Raw genomic sequence first — 14,832 nt, forward strand, 5'->3', positions numbered from 1 at the left:
GAATGTCCATCTTTGTGAAGATCAACAATCCTCTGTTTATCTTGAGAAGACACTGGACGTCGTTTATCAGCAGCCATGTTTACAAGTTTGAGGTTCCAATATTTTAAACGCTAATTTTATGTTGCGGTTCTGATTTGACAGTCTTGTAAAGCATAGAAAGTCCTTTTTTCTAAGAAACCCTTAACTTTTGACCTCAAGAAGTTACACACTCTTTTATTTATTAATCACTAACTTTCTTTGTATGAGTTGCATAAGCTTCAAATTTTCAAGTAATATAGATAAAATGTATATCTAATTGTATACAAAATATGAAGTTCTTGTGTAGGGTATTAATTTCAATATATGCATTTGAATAAATATGCTTTCACTTACCCTTATATTTTGGCCGCTACTGTATATATATATACATACATATATATATATATAAATAAATAAATAAAATAACAATATATACATACATATACTAAAGGCTTTTTCCCCCTTACAAGGGAGGTAGCCAAAAAACAAAAGCATAAAAAACCACTCCCAGCCATTCCATCCCCAACACACTCCACTCTCTTCCCTCCCTCTTATCTTGGCACCTCCTGGATAATGGGTCATCCCTGCATCTTGCCCGCTGCCCTGGGTCAGAAGCAGTGTTGCACGACACAGCACACCGACAGCAAGCCTCTTCATAAAATCGGTGAACCCCCTCTCCATCCCCTCGCGTAGAAAAGGAGAATATGGGGAGAAATCCCTTCGGGCTATGTCAATTCATTTCTCACACATACTCCCTCACCCCCCATCCCCCTTTCACAGATTGGTTACAAAATAGGATGAGGGAATTATGAGATGTACAAATAAAAGAGAAGAGAAGTAAAGTAGCATAAGATAAAAGAGACAAGGAGGAGAGCAGATGTGAAATGGGGTAAGAGTGTGACAGATTATTTTTAAATTAATAAGAAAAATGTTTTGGAAAGAATTAAGAGAGGAAGAGGAGGCAAATCAAGTGGAGAAGAAAAGGTAAAAGATACAGATGGAGAGATGATAATGGAAGAGAAGGCAGTAAGGGGAAGATGGGCAGAGTATTTTAGGGAGTTGCTAAATGTAAGGGAGGATGGGGAGGGAAAGGTGGTTGCAATGGGAAGCACTAATAAAATGACTGTGCTGAGTGAGGAAAATGGAGGAGAAATCAGGAATGATGAAGTGAAGGCAGATGTTAAGATGATGAGAGCAGGTAAGGCACCTGGGTTGAATGGATGTCATGCAGAATGTCTGAAAAAAGGTACAGTGATGGTGGACAGGCTGGTGAGGTTATTTAATGTTTGTTTAAGAGAGGGTAGAGTGCTGGAGGACAGGAGGAGTGTCTGTATATTTTTGCTTTACAAGGGAAAAGGGGACAAGTGTGAGTATAGTAGTTTCAACTTGTTAAGTGTAGTTGGGAAGGCTTATGGGAGGGTCTTGATTGACAGAATTAGGGAAGGAACAGGAGTAATTGGTGAGGAACAGTGTGGGTTTAGGACAGATAGGGGTTGCGTTGATCAGATTTTTGTGGTAAGACAGATATGTGAGAAAGCTATAGGAAAAGATAAGGATGTTTTTTGGGCTTTCATGGATCTGGAAAAGGCTTATGATAGGGTAGACAGGAAGGCACTCTAGGACGTATTGCTGATATAAGGGATAGGAGGAAAGCTGTTAAGAGCAGTCAAGAGTTTTTATGAGAATAGAAGAGCTTGTGTTAGGATTAGATATGGAGAGAGTGAGTGGTTTGAGGTAAAGGTGATACTTCATCAGGGATGCGTTATGTTACCCTGACTGTTCAATTTATACATGGATGGGGTGGTGCAAGAGGTAAATACAAGGGTAGTGGGTCAGGGACTGGAGATGGTTAAAGAAAATGGAGAAAAGTGGGAGATAAGCCAGCTGTTTTTTGCTAATGACACTGCATTTGTAGCAGGATCAGAAGAGGGATTAAGGAAGTTAGTGACAGAGTTTGGGAAGGTGTGCAAAAGAAAGAAGTTGAAGATGAATGTGGGTAAAAGTAAGGTGATGAGATGTACAAGGGGAGAAAGTGACAGCAGACTGGAAGTGAGTATTAAGGGAGAGAGACTGGAGGAAGTGGATAGTTTTAGATACTTGAGTGCAAATGTGGCGGGAAAGGGAGGAGTGGAGGTGGAGGTAGAATGTAGATTGAGAGAAGTGAGTAAATGCCTAGGGGGATTAAAAATTAAAAATGTAATGAGAAAAAAAAAATAATGATAAAAAAAAAAAATGGGAGGCATTACTTTTGGAATGCCTCTCCTACTTAGAGTAATCAGTGAGATATTGTACTAAATTTTTCTAACTTTCTATGAGACTAGCACTGGTGAATTATAAGTGACAAAATACAATTATATGAGACTAGTAACTTGTGACTAGATATACCTGTGAAGTACATAAATTTTGAGGCAATCTGTAACTTTGCTACAAAACATTAACATCACTGTTTCCATATGAGATCATATTCCTTATAGCTCTCTTTTTGAAACTTCAAAATAAAGGCATCTAAACAGCCAGGGTAGGTATCTCCCTGCAAATAACATACACACATCATTAAACCAAAAAACATTCAGACACAATTCAAGTATGATGACAGTTCTGCACCTATTTCTCTAACATTTCACACACTGGCGGTATTGGTATCTTTTTCATAACCTTGTTTATCCAACCCATAGAAGAGGGATGGAAAAGATATAAAATGAAACCTCTTCCTCACCAATTCAGTTTTGAAGTACAATGCCCAAAAATGGAATGTTGGGAAAATATACCAAGATGAACCAGGCTTGAATTAACAACAACAACCTTTTTGCCATGGTGACTCCTTTGGTTGAATAAAAAAATTCTACAACAAAACAACTGTACTAGATGTCACTGTGATAAAATAACCTGGTGTTAGTCACAATATATCTTTATATGACAGAACTACAGTACTACCTCTCATTAACAGACTAAAAGGGGGGTAACAGTGTCCATTGATGTGAATAATTCGTTGATTTGGAGTGATTTTTGGGTGGCATAATGATTGCACAGCACTAAACAACAGCACCAAAAAACACTGAAAACACAGCGAAAACACCGCAAACACAGCTAATTAACATCCGTTAATGAGAGGTAGTACTGTATAGCAAAGGAATTATACCCTTTGACCTAGGGTTACAATGTACATTGTTCTGGTTAATGCCAATGATTATATTTAGCAAAAGTTACCACTCAGGACAAAATGGGGTCTCAATCAACCATGCCCATATTCTCATCTAAGTCTGCCAGTTTCAGCAGAATAGAACCTACAAGAGGTGTCACTGAGGTAATCATGTTAAACTTGACTTTTGCAGGAAATCCATGGCTTCCAGGCAACCAGCAACATCCATCAGATTAGTCCATAAGTACTAACTTGTAAATATGTACAGATGGAGTTAATTGAAACTTGTTTTAGATCCTCTCTAACAAAGGGCATGCCACAGAATTGAATACAATAGCCTGAAAGCCACCAGAATAAAATTGAAAGTACCATATCTAGCAGTAGAGATTAAGTGAGCAAAGGTGCCCTTTCCTCCTCCTACCATGGAAAGTGAAACAAGAAAAGCTGTAGCTTTGAATAAGTCACCCCCTTACAATAGGAAAAGGGTCTTTGATATATATTCACAGTCCTAAGAACAATCATGTCCCCATTACCCATCATCAAAACCTGCCAACATCCTCACCTCTGTTTAGAGATGACAGCCCAAAATCTCTGTCAACTTCAACCTATTTCCTCCACTACAGGTCTGCGAGTCTCCAGTTAGTAAATATCAAGGAAACAAATATCATAACTCAGATTTCCCATCCTAGGGGGATTGATTGCATAGATTTATACATTCTTTACTTTAGGGGCTTTGGTGGCACCACTAAAGACCCACACAGCATGTTTGGTGACAAATCTCCTTTCAGAGGAATGCTGACCCAATTTTTATATAATTTCTTCCTGTTGTCTTTCTTAAATCTCTTCTGTACCACTCCTACAACACCATCTTTCCTTTACTATGTTCCTATGACAGAGGGATAAGAATGCTACCACTGTGCTCCCATGCACAGTGGCAGCTGAGTGAGTAGACTGGAAATCTTTCTGCATTTTACTCCTACAAAGAGTCAAGGCCTACTCTGACTTGGCTAACCCCCCCTTACAAGGAGGAAATGCCCTTTGGTATATACATGCATCCACATTATTGACAGTATAGTGTTAAGTTATGAATTCCAGTTAATTGGGTCAACAAAATATTTTGAAAGAAAGTTACAAGGCAGAGATAAATAAGATCGCACTGTAATGCAACAAAGGAAACAGTAGGAAACATTTAGACAGACAACATAAGCCTGCTACATGTCCATACTTTTGAGCTTGTTGCTCATTTTCTACTCAAATAAATATGAAAATCTTTATACCTTTTGTTTACTGCACCTTAATCTAATACACATTTCAAGTCACCCATGACCCTGCTAGTGGCTAATCACTGACTTTCAGAACCTCCCAAAGCGTCCTTCCCTTTCCTGTTTTTCTCCTGATCGTGAACGATGGTCCCTATCATTGGAAGGAGACCTTGCAAGAGAATGTGATCTTCCTCTTCCATATGAGCCTGAACGAGATCGCACCCTTCTCTCTTTGTGACGATTTCTTTCACTAGATCTGGATCTTTTTTTTCCCTTTGACCTACGAGATCTTGGTGATTTTGACCTGCAAGAAACAGAGTAATGCTACTGTAAATTGGAAAAGTCAATACATATATATATATATATATATATACATAAACCAAAAAAGCCCTTTCCTTTTTATAAAGGGTGGCTGGGTCACACTCCACCTACCCCATTCCCATTCAAAAACCCATTCATTGTCTCTCACTATCTTAGCTCCCCATGGATGTAAAATAAGAGATACATTAAGAGATCTTGTAACAAGAAATTACAAATATCATAACAAGTGGGAGAGATAAAAGAGTATGTACACTTGGGCATGTAAATTCCCCTTGGTTCCCTTTAATTTTCACAGTTGGCAAATGATCATCATAACCAGTTGGGCCCTGGGATCTCCAAGTAAAGTTCTGTTATACTGTTGTCTGAGTTAAATGTGTATTGCATTGGAGGATATCTTACATTGTCTGTGCTTCCTGACAATGGTGTATACTTTGATTCAGCCACCACCTTTAAAAAGGAGAAAAGGCCCTCTTGTGTGATGAAAGTCAAGTATTTCATGCATGTGTTGTCTGGGTTGAGCTTGCTACTGTTGATACTATTCTATTGACAGGTGGTTGAGTAGTATGTGAAAGAGAGTGGGAGACAGTAAGAGGAAAAGTGAGTGAATGAAAGAGTGAAAGAGAATAAATAAAAACAACTCTGTCGACATTTCTCACCTTGCTCTCCTCTCCCTACTGTACAGTTCTCTCCTTAATTCCCGAGAGATGGGTTTCAGGTGCATGAAGTTACAGAACCCACTACGTGTGCACTCCCTGGAAGAATATAAAGTTTTTTGATAAAAATATGCAACTAACTTGAGGTAGTGAAACTAACTCCTAACAGTAACATCTGTCCCTCATTTTGTGTAGTATTAGAAATTACTTCTTTTCTGTGTTAATGTCAGGAGATGCCAGATATAGCACTGGCATCACATCACTTGAGCACGAACCACAGGCAGGAATGGATGGCTAGAAACGAGCTCTGATGTACAGCATTTTTTCAATAAATTCGAAGGAAACACCTAGCTTGTATTTATTCAGGAAAGAGAGCTGTGTTTATTGAGTGACCAAAATGATAAAATAGAGGAAATTCAACATTATTGTTAAATATACAAAATAGAGAATGATGAAGGAGATAGACGAAATAGTGACCCAACGAAGTGAAGATTAGATATAAGCAGAGTGAAATCACTGTTGGGGGTCATACCTAAGAAGTCTTGCATGATTGAAAACCTGATATCAACTCGAAGGTTTGATAATAATGTATTTTCAGGGTTTATAAAAGAAAGTGGAATACGAGGTAGAGATTTAGAATTGGAAAGAAAGTCTAAGTATAAAAATGTCCTCAGAAATCGGGAGATTGCAGAATTGATAGAGGAACTAATGGATTTGGAAGCTGAATATAGGGCACTGTACAGAGAGGTGAACCAACTAAAAAGAGCTAATACCAAGACTAAGCGGGAGTTTAACCTCTTCACTCCGGGCCAAAATCTCGAGGGCAGCATTATCTGTCAGACGTACGATGTGCCGTAATAATACTCGCATCATAAAATATAGTCACCGCTTATATCGATCGTTCTCTCTTTCACCCGTGAATTTTGATAACCATAGAAAATGTGATGAAGACAGTTTAGAGAGTATGTCATTACGCAGGGGCAACTACAATAAATATAATCAAGACGCCGATATGGCAGCCTCGCATATCCACTTGCTCCTCATGCCACCTACGTATGCGGCACCGTATGGAAGGGGTTAGATATCTAAAAAAGGAATTAAACATGGTCAGAATGGGAAAAAAATAAAATAAAATAAATAAATAAAATAAATAAACATAAAAACAAAAATGAGGCTTTGAAAAGAGAAGTGAAAAAACAAATACAAGTGGTGACTGAGAAAGTTTGAGAAACAATTAAAGAGACAGATCTCCAAGAAATAAAAAATAAATGGAAAGTGGAAAAGATTTTTTTTTTTTTTTAAAGAAATAGTACAGCAACAAGTGGAAGAGAATGCTGAAGAAACGGTAATGAAAGTGCATAGTAGTTTATGGTATTAAGAAAAACATAATGTACCTTGTCCCTCCTCTTGTATCTCTTCCAGAATTTCTTTTGCAATTTCTTTCTTTTCTTTTTCTCTTTGATATCTAGGTACATATATGCATGTACCTAGATATCAAAGAGAAAAAGAAAAGAAATTGCAAAAGAAATTCTGAAAAAGATACAAGAGGAGGGACAAGTAATGGACAAATAGAAGTACATAGGATTGGACAATACTTTAAAGAAAAAATATATAGACCACTAAAAATCAAACTAAAGTCTCAAAGGATAGAAGTACTATTAAAAACAAAGCTGGCAATTAGCAAAAATTGCAAAAATGTATGGATAAAAAAGGAAATAAGTGACGAGGGAAAAAAAGAGGGAAGAGTCACTATGGAGAGAGAGAGAGAAAAAAAAAGAGGGAAAGAGAGAGAACAGAGACTGAAAAGATTTTTTTTTTTTTTTTTTTTTAGAATAATGGACCTGAGGCTCAAAATAGAAAAGAGAAACAGGGTGAAGGAGTCATGTTTTTAACTATGAAAGGCTTAAGTGTGACAAAGATAAGAGAAGGAAAAATAAAGTGAAACTGATTATGATAAAAGTTGAAAACAGTGACATGAAAAGTAGAAAATTTGTAGTAATATGTGTACCCCCTAAAACACAGTCTTGGACAGAGTGATCATTCCAAAATGTTGGAGGACACAAAGCATGCATTAACCACTTCCATACGGTGATGCCTACGTAGGCGGCATGAGGAGCAAGTGGGTACACGATGATGCCGACGTCGGCATCTTGATTATATTTATTGTAGTCGTACCTACGTAACTTCCATTCTCTCTAAACTGGCTTCATCATATTTTCTATGGTTATCAAAATTCATGGGTGAAAGAGAATGAACGATTGAGCACTGACTTTATTTTTTATAATGCGATTACTATGATGCAACATCGCACGTCGGGCAGCTAATGCTGCCAGATGTGTGATGTGTCCTGGAGTGAAGAGGTTAATTGAATTACTGAAAGAAGGAGGAGACATAGTAATTATGGGTGACTTTAACTCAAAAGAAATATGTTGGGAAGAAATGACAGTAAAAGGTGGAGAAGACCTTTGGGGAAATATACTACTGGATATGACCATTGAATACACAATGATTCAATAGGTAAAGGAAAATACCACACAAACAATGAAGAACCGTTGAGACCAGATTTAATATTCATGTCAGAGCCTGAAATTGTGGATAAAATGGTATACAAGACACTTATTGGGAAGTGACCACATACTAACAAGAGTTTAAACTAAAAGAACAAATTTATTTGAGAAGAAATGAGAAACACAGAAAAGACTAATGTACAATAAAATGGGTTTTGAGAAACTCAGAAAATTCTCTCAAAATGTAAATTGGGAAAACTTCTTAAATGAAGACACAAGTATGGAAGAGAAATAGAACATATTAAAAGAAATTTATGAAGAAGGAATAGACAAACATGTACCAAAGCAGAAGCAAGAAAGGGTGTACATTAAGTGCTGGTACAACAAAAAATGTAGTGAGGCTAAAGATAGAAGAGACAAAGCTTGGAGAGAAAAAAAAAAAAAAAAAAAAAAAAAAAAAAGTAAGAGGTAAATATATATCAAACTATGAAATGAATATATAAAAAATATGCAGGGAAGAACAGAGAAACTATGAAAAAGACATAATAGGCAAATGCAAAGTATGTGAATGGTAAACTAAAAGATAAACAAGAAATAATGAAACTGCATCAAAGGAATGATAAATATATAAAAGATGTTGAAATGGCTGAAATTAGGAACGAACATTTTAAATCTGTATTCACAACTGAAAGTACACAAAATTGGGATGAAGGACAGAAAGATCCCCCCACCCCAATGAAAGATATAACTGTGACACAGACATTAGAAAATCACATGGTCCAGATGGAATAGCAAATTGGATATCAAAAGGATGTGTAGATGAACTAATGGACAAAATATATAAGATAATTGATTACTCACTCAAAAAAGGAAAGGTACCACAAGATTGGAAAAATGCAAATATTGTACCAATATATAAAGGGGGGGGGGGCAAGCACAATAGCAAAAATATGTGAAAAATTTATCACAGGTAGATGGATTAAACATTTGAAAGAAAATAATACATTGAATCCAAAACAATTTGGCTTTAGACATGGAAGATCATGTGTCACTAACTTGATTTGATATTACTAATAGAAATAATGCAAGAAAGGGATGGATGGGCAGATTGCGCTTTTCTAAATTTACAAAAGAAATGGTATAGAAAATATTAGTTACACTGATAAGACCAAGATTGGAGTACACTGCGACACTGGACACCCAGTACTAAAAATAATATAAAGAAATTAGAAAGAACCCAAAGAGCAAAGACAAAGATGGCACCAACACTCTCTAAATTGACATATGAACAAAGATTGGCCGAATTGGAACTACCAACCCTGGAACAAAGAAGAGAAAGAGGAGATCTACTGGCCATTTGCAGAATTATGAAAGGGATGGAAGTCCTCAACAGAGAAGATTTATTAAAGTGGGATAAGAGAAAAACAAGAGGACATGAAAAGAAACTCAAAAAGGATAGTTATAGAAGAGATCTGAAAAAGAATAGTTTCCCACACAGTGGTAGATATCTGGAACAAATTGGATGAGGCAACAGTGTGTGCAAAAACTATACAAGAATTTAAGAACAAACTAGATGCTGAAAGATACAAAGATGGGTCACTATGAGCATAGCTCTCTTCCCATATAATACAACTAGGTAAATACACAAGCAAAACTCATGGGAGGCAACAAGAATCTGACCTTGGTAGCATACTACTTAAATACCTATAACAACCTGCTCCCCAGTACTTCACACAATATACATACAAAGGTCACAAAACAAACATTTCTAACTAGACCATTAAATTCAATACATATAAGAGTGACACTAGCATATTTGTGATCAAATCATCACCCAGCACTAAAACAATAACCAACACAGAACTGGCTTGCTAGCATCAGACACTACATGCCCCAGATGCATGCCATCACCACACACAAGACAATATCCTTTTATATACCAAAAGGCTTCTTCCCCTTACAAGGGAGGTAGCCAGCCAAGACATGCACCAACTCCCCACCCATCCAGTGTCCATTTGTTTCCTTTTTATACTACACTGCCCTACACTCACTCACTCTAGACAACTCCACAAAATCTATTCATTCTTGGTGGTTGTAGGTCTCCAGCAAATGAGATCTGAGGCAGCAGACTGATCCAATGTGGAGACTAATAACTTAGTTTTTTATTTCCTTGGAAATTCTAAAGAAATTAAATTGTTATTATTTTGGTATTTCTGAAAGTGAGCAACTAGCAATAGGTAACTGTGTTTGTAGGAGGCAAAAAGGAAGAATCTGTATATTTTTTAGAATGTATGTGAGAAAAATTTGACGCAGCCAGAACGGATTTCTCCGTCTTCTCTTTTTCTACATGAGGGGATGAAGAGGGGGGGGGGTCGCCGATTTAATGAAGCAGCCTTGCTGTGGATGTGCTGTGTCTTGCAACACTGCCTCTGACCCAGGGCAGTGGACAAGATGCAGGGATGACCCATCATCCAGGAGGTGTCACAATAAGAGGGAGGGTAGAGGGTGGAGGGGAGTGGAGTGTATTTAGGGAGGAAATGGGTGGAAATAGTTTTAATGCCTTTTTCTTTTTGGCTACCTCCCTTGTAAGGGGGAAAACACCTTTGGTATATGTTTGAGGAATATGGCATGTGTTAAAAAGATGAGAGAGCGAGAAATATGAAGCTGAAGGAGAGAACAGTTAACATCAAAGGGTGCTATGGTGCTTTGAACATGGAAAGATAGTGAATAAAGACTATGAAAAAGAGTGTGGAAAACAGTAGTGCATGGTGTGAACTTGAGAGGGAGACAAAAAAGGTAGATAGACAGGGTGAATGAGGAATGGAATTTCATACAAATAAACAATTGCCACAAACACATACATACATATACCCTTACAAGGGAGGTAGCCAAAAAACAAAGGCATAAAATCCATTCCCACCCATTCCATCCCCACATACTCCACGCCCATTCACCCCCTCCCTCCCTCTTGTCTTGGCTCCTCTTGGATGACAGGTCATCCCTGCATCTCACCCACTGCCCTGGGTCAGAAGCAGTGTAGCAAGATGCAGCACATCCATAGTAAGGCTGCTTCAGAGGAGAAGACAGGGAGACATCCCTTTGGGCTGCATCAAATTATTATTCACACATACTCCCTCACCCCCATCCCCCACCCATTACCTTCCATGCATCACAGTATCATCTATACACAACCATTCTCCATTCACCCCTATCTTTTGTCTTTTCCCATCCTTCCTCAACAGACATTCCCATCTTTCCCAATGCCCCTTTTACTCCATCCATCCATCTCATCCTTGGTCACTCCCTCATGTTTACTCCTTCTACACCTCTTTTACTAATCTTTCTTTATTCATTATTTCCATGTGTCCAAACCATATACTCTTTCATCAACCCTATCTCTCAACTCCCTTTCAACCCCCCATTCTCCTCTTCCCCTCCTCATTTCTCACTCTATCCAGCCTAGTAGCTCATATCATACTTCTCAGGCACCTCATCTCAAACACATTCAAACTCCTCTCTTATATTCCATGTTGGCACAATCACTCCTTCATACAATCTCATCTTAGCATCCATTCCCAAATGTCTATTGCTCATTACACTTTTTAATCCCCCTTCCTTCTCTCAATCTATATTCTATCTCCACCTCTACTCCTCCCTTTCCTGCTACATTCACACTAAAGTATTTGAAACTATAAACTTCCTCCAGTTTCTCTCAATTAATACTCACAGTCTACTGTCACATTCTCCCCTTGTACATCTCATCACCTTACTTTTACCCACATTTATCTTAAACTTCCTTCTTTTACACATTTTCCAAAACTGTCACAAACTTCCTTAATCTCTCCTCTGATCCTGCCACAAGAGCAGTGTCATCCACAAACAACTACAGTAAACTTCCACTTATCCGAACTCCAAGGGGGATTATAAATGTCCGATTAACCGAAATGTTCGGTTATTCCTATTTTGTATGTTTCATTCCCGTAGTTTTATGCGGTAATGTCAGCTGCAACATTCGTACCTGTAAACTTAACATACACATGGAAATGCTTATAATAGTTCATAAACATATTCTATAGAGTATAAAGAGAAAATGTTTAAGGAGAGCTTGTGATACTGTATCGTCACCGAGAGGACTCACGAATGTATGTACCGCCAAACAGCCGATCAGGTGTAAACATGGAGTGTGCTGCCACCGTGTGAGCACTTGGTGAAGCTTGCGGGTGGCGGAAGAGGCGGCGGGGTGTTTGAATGTTCGGTTGAGATCCAAATACGTTCGGTTAAAGCGATGGCTACCGTATTGAGAAAATGTTCGGTTAATGCGATTATTCGGTTAAAACGTGTTCGGATAAGCGCGAGTTTACTGTACTTATCTTCCACTTTTCTCCCCTTTCTTTAACCATCTCTAATCCCCCACCCAACCCTTGCATTTCCCTCTCACAGTCTATCTTTACCTAAAACCACTCACTCTCTCCATTTCTTATTCTAATACAGGCTCTACTACTCTCGTAAAAACTCTTGACTGCTCTCAACAACAAATACACCACAATGAATTTATATATATCACCTAAACACATCTACATTACACTTTAAGGGAGTGTCGCATTAACACATATTTGAAGAAGAAAAATTCACCTACTCTAGCAGGTGAATTTATCTTCTTCAAATATGTGTTAATTGAATATGGGTATAAATACCCCTTAAATTAGTGTGTAATTTCTTAGTGAATATCTAATGAAGATATAGTGAGCTCTAGGGAAGCTCTAATTACTTACAGGAAAATCCTTCCACATCATTCAGATTGGTATGAAATAAAAGCTTAGAGTCTAGGGAACAAATCTTATTCAATATATTTTTTCAAACTAATAACTCTGATTTTTTATTAATTTATTTCTCTAAATAATTCAAAAATGCTGCAAAATTCAGGTTTCATATATTTTTTAATTCAAATTTCTTTTATTTTTACAGTAGAAAATAAAGACCATGATGTTTTCTTTCAAATGAAACAAAAATGACAAAAATCCATAAAGAACAACCAAAGATATTACAACAGAAAGAACAAAAATATAGACTTTACAGGACGGGGGATTTAAATTTTTGCGACCGTTTGTTTGATGGTTGCAATGTATAGTAAATCTCCAATTTCCTTTTCTTTGCTGATGAGGTGTGAGGTGAGGGTGAGTGGTGTGGTGTGGGTGGTGTAAGGTGGGCGTGGCTAGTACATGCTTGCGGAGTGCTGGGTGTAGCTGTGCTGCTTTTCTCCTCTTTCTTTTTCCTTCTTGTTTCTATGTCATGCATTCATGGGCCCTCTCTATATTCTGCTGTTTCACTCTCTTGTTTCTTGTTAATTTTTCCATGATCACAGCAACAATATAGGGAGAGGAATCAAAATTGTTATGTACGGTGAGAGCGCCAGGAGCGACGTTACCTAACTTTGACTTTTTCAAGAGTACTGGTGCCCTGTCCACTGTCTTTGTGGGGTATGCTGGGGGGAGGAATTGCCAAATATCTCCATAAAGACAATTCTGTAGCAAAAAGTGATATAGCTATAGAAATGTTGATGCTATTTCAATATACAGAATGTTTTTTATGCAATGGGGTTGCCAGAAGTTGCCAGTATTTTATCTATCTTATGCTGTATAAAAAAATAGAAGTGAAATACAGCTGTATAACTTTGTATGAGTGTTGCCACCATCATATTCTTTTGAAATGTTTGCTTAAAATTCGCTCATGTACCAGAATTTTTCAAATGATCACTGGCAACACTCCCTTAATGAATGCCTTCACCTGTCTCACAACAGTAAACATTAATAACAATAAAAATACTTACCCCATCTCATACTGGCGACAACATGCTTCACGGAAATCTGTTACTGGACTAAGTTCTGCATATATGGCTCGACCGCCAAACCACCTGTTATTCAAATCTGCAACAGCTTTCTCAGCATCTTCTTCATACCGAAACTGTAATATGAAAAAGTGTTAAACAGCCTTTTCTACTTTTCACTTCAAGAAGTTTTAAATATTTGTATACTGCAAGTCTGCATATTGTGTTACATTCACAAGTACTATCCACAAATACTATATTGTCCGTAAATTGGGTTGGTTAAATCAAAGCAACAAACCCACTTCATACCTAAAGATAGAGGAGGACTAAACTCCCCAAAAATGTTGAGATACAGCTGGAGAACAATATATACACCAGGAGAAGAGACAAGATAAAAAGGGTGGAGGGTGTTTGTGGTGTGAAGTGACATAAAGATGGATGAAGCAAATCCAAGTGAAGGCAAGGCTGAAGCAATTCACTGAAAGATTAGTGCTAAAGGGCACAATAAAAGAAACTTCATTGTGGCATATGAAACTGAACATCAAGAAATGTTATTGGATACTGCTCTTTTCCTAAAGAAAAATATTGAACTAAGTATCAATTTAGTCCTTATTGGAAATTTTAATTGCTGTGAGGTGAACTGGGAAGAATGGGAAGCAAATGGCAAACCAGATTCCTGGGGAAGTACCCTGTTGAGTATAGCAATGGAGAACACAATAACCCAGTGGGTAAAGGAAGTGACCTGGTAAAAGGAGATGACAATCTCACAAGATTTATGTTGCCAACCAAAGAGTATCATCAGTGCCTTGAACTATCTTTGCTCAAATGGAAAAAGTGATCATATTACAATTGAATTTCAGCTGGAGGATGAGGAAATAGAGTCAAGGAATGAATCACACAGGCAAGGGAGACTCAATTCAAGGAAAGCAGATTACTTAGGGTTGAGAAAAATTCTTTGAAGTAACAAACTAGGAGGAATTCTTAAATTCTTGCATTGTGTTTGCACACACTATATTTTCATCTAATTTGTTCCATATATGTGGGAAGCTGTTCTTTTTTAGGTCTCTTCTGTAGTTATCCTTTTTGAGTTTCATTGCATGTCCTCTTG

The 14,832-nt window shown here is 37.6% G+C and overlaps 1 protein-coding gene across 1 annotated transcript in view; it reads right to left on the minus strand.

Moving 5' to 3' along the window:
• Nucleotides 1-377: 377 nt before the first annotated feature.
• U2af38 (U2 small nuclear riboprotein auxiliary factor 38) overlaps nt 378-14,832 on the minus strand; it is a 100,705-nt gene continuing 86,250 nt past the window's right edge. The window contains exons 5-7 of the mRNA XM_076207107.1: nt 13,728-13,861; nt 5,397-5,492; nt 378-4,723 (exon numbers count right to left, since the gene is read on the minus strand). Coding sequence (XP_076063222.1) covers nt 4,510-4,723; nt 5,397-5,492; nt 13,728-13,861 — 444 coding nt within the window. The 3' untranslated portion in view covers nt 378-4,509. The remainder of the gene's footprint in view (nt 4,724-5,396; nt 5,493-13,727; nt 13,862-14,832) is intronic.

The sequence above is a fragment of the Oratosquilla oratoria genome, chromosome 23 (assembly GCF_046742065.1).
Source record: "Oratosquilla oratoria isolate Oo_2021 chromosome 23, ASM4674206v1, whole genome shotgun sequence".
Lineage (NCBI taxonomy): Eukaryota > Metazoa > Arthropoda > Malacostraca > Stomatopoda > Squillidae > Oratosquilla > Oratosquilla oratoria.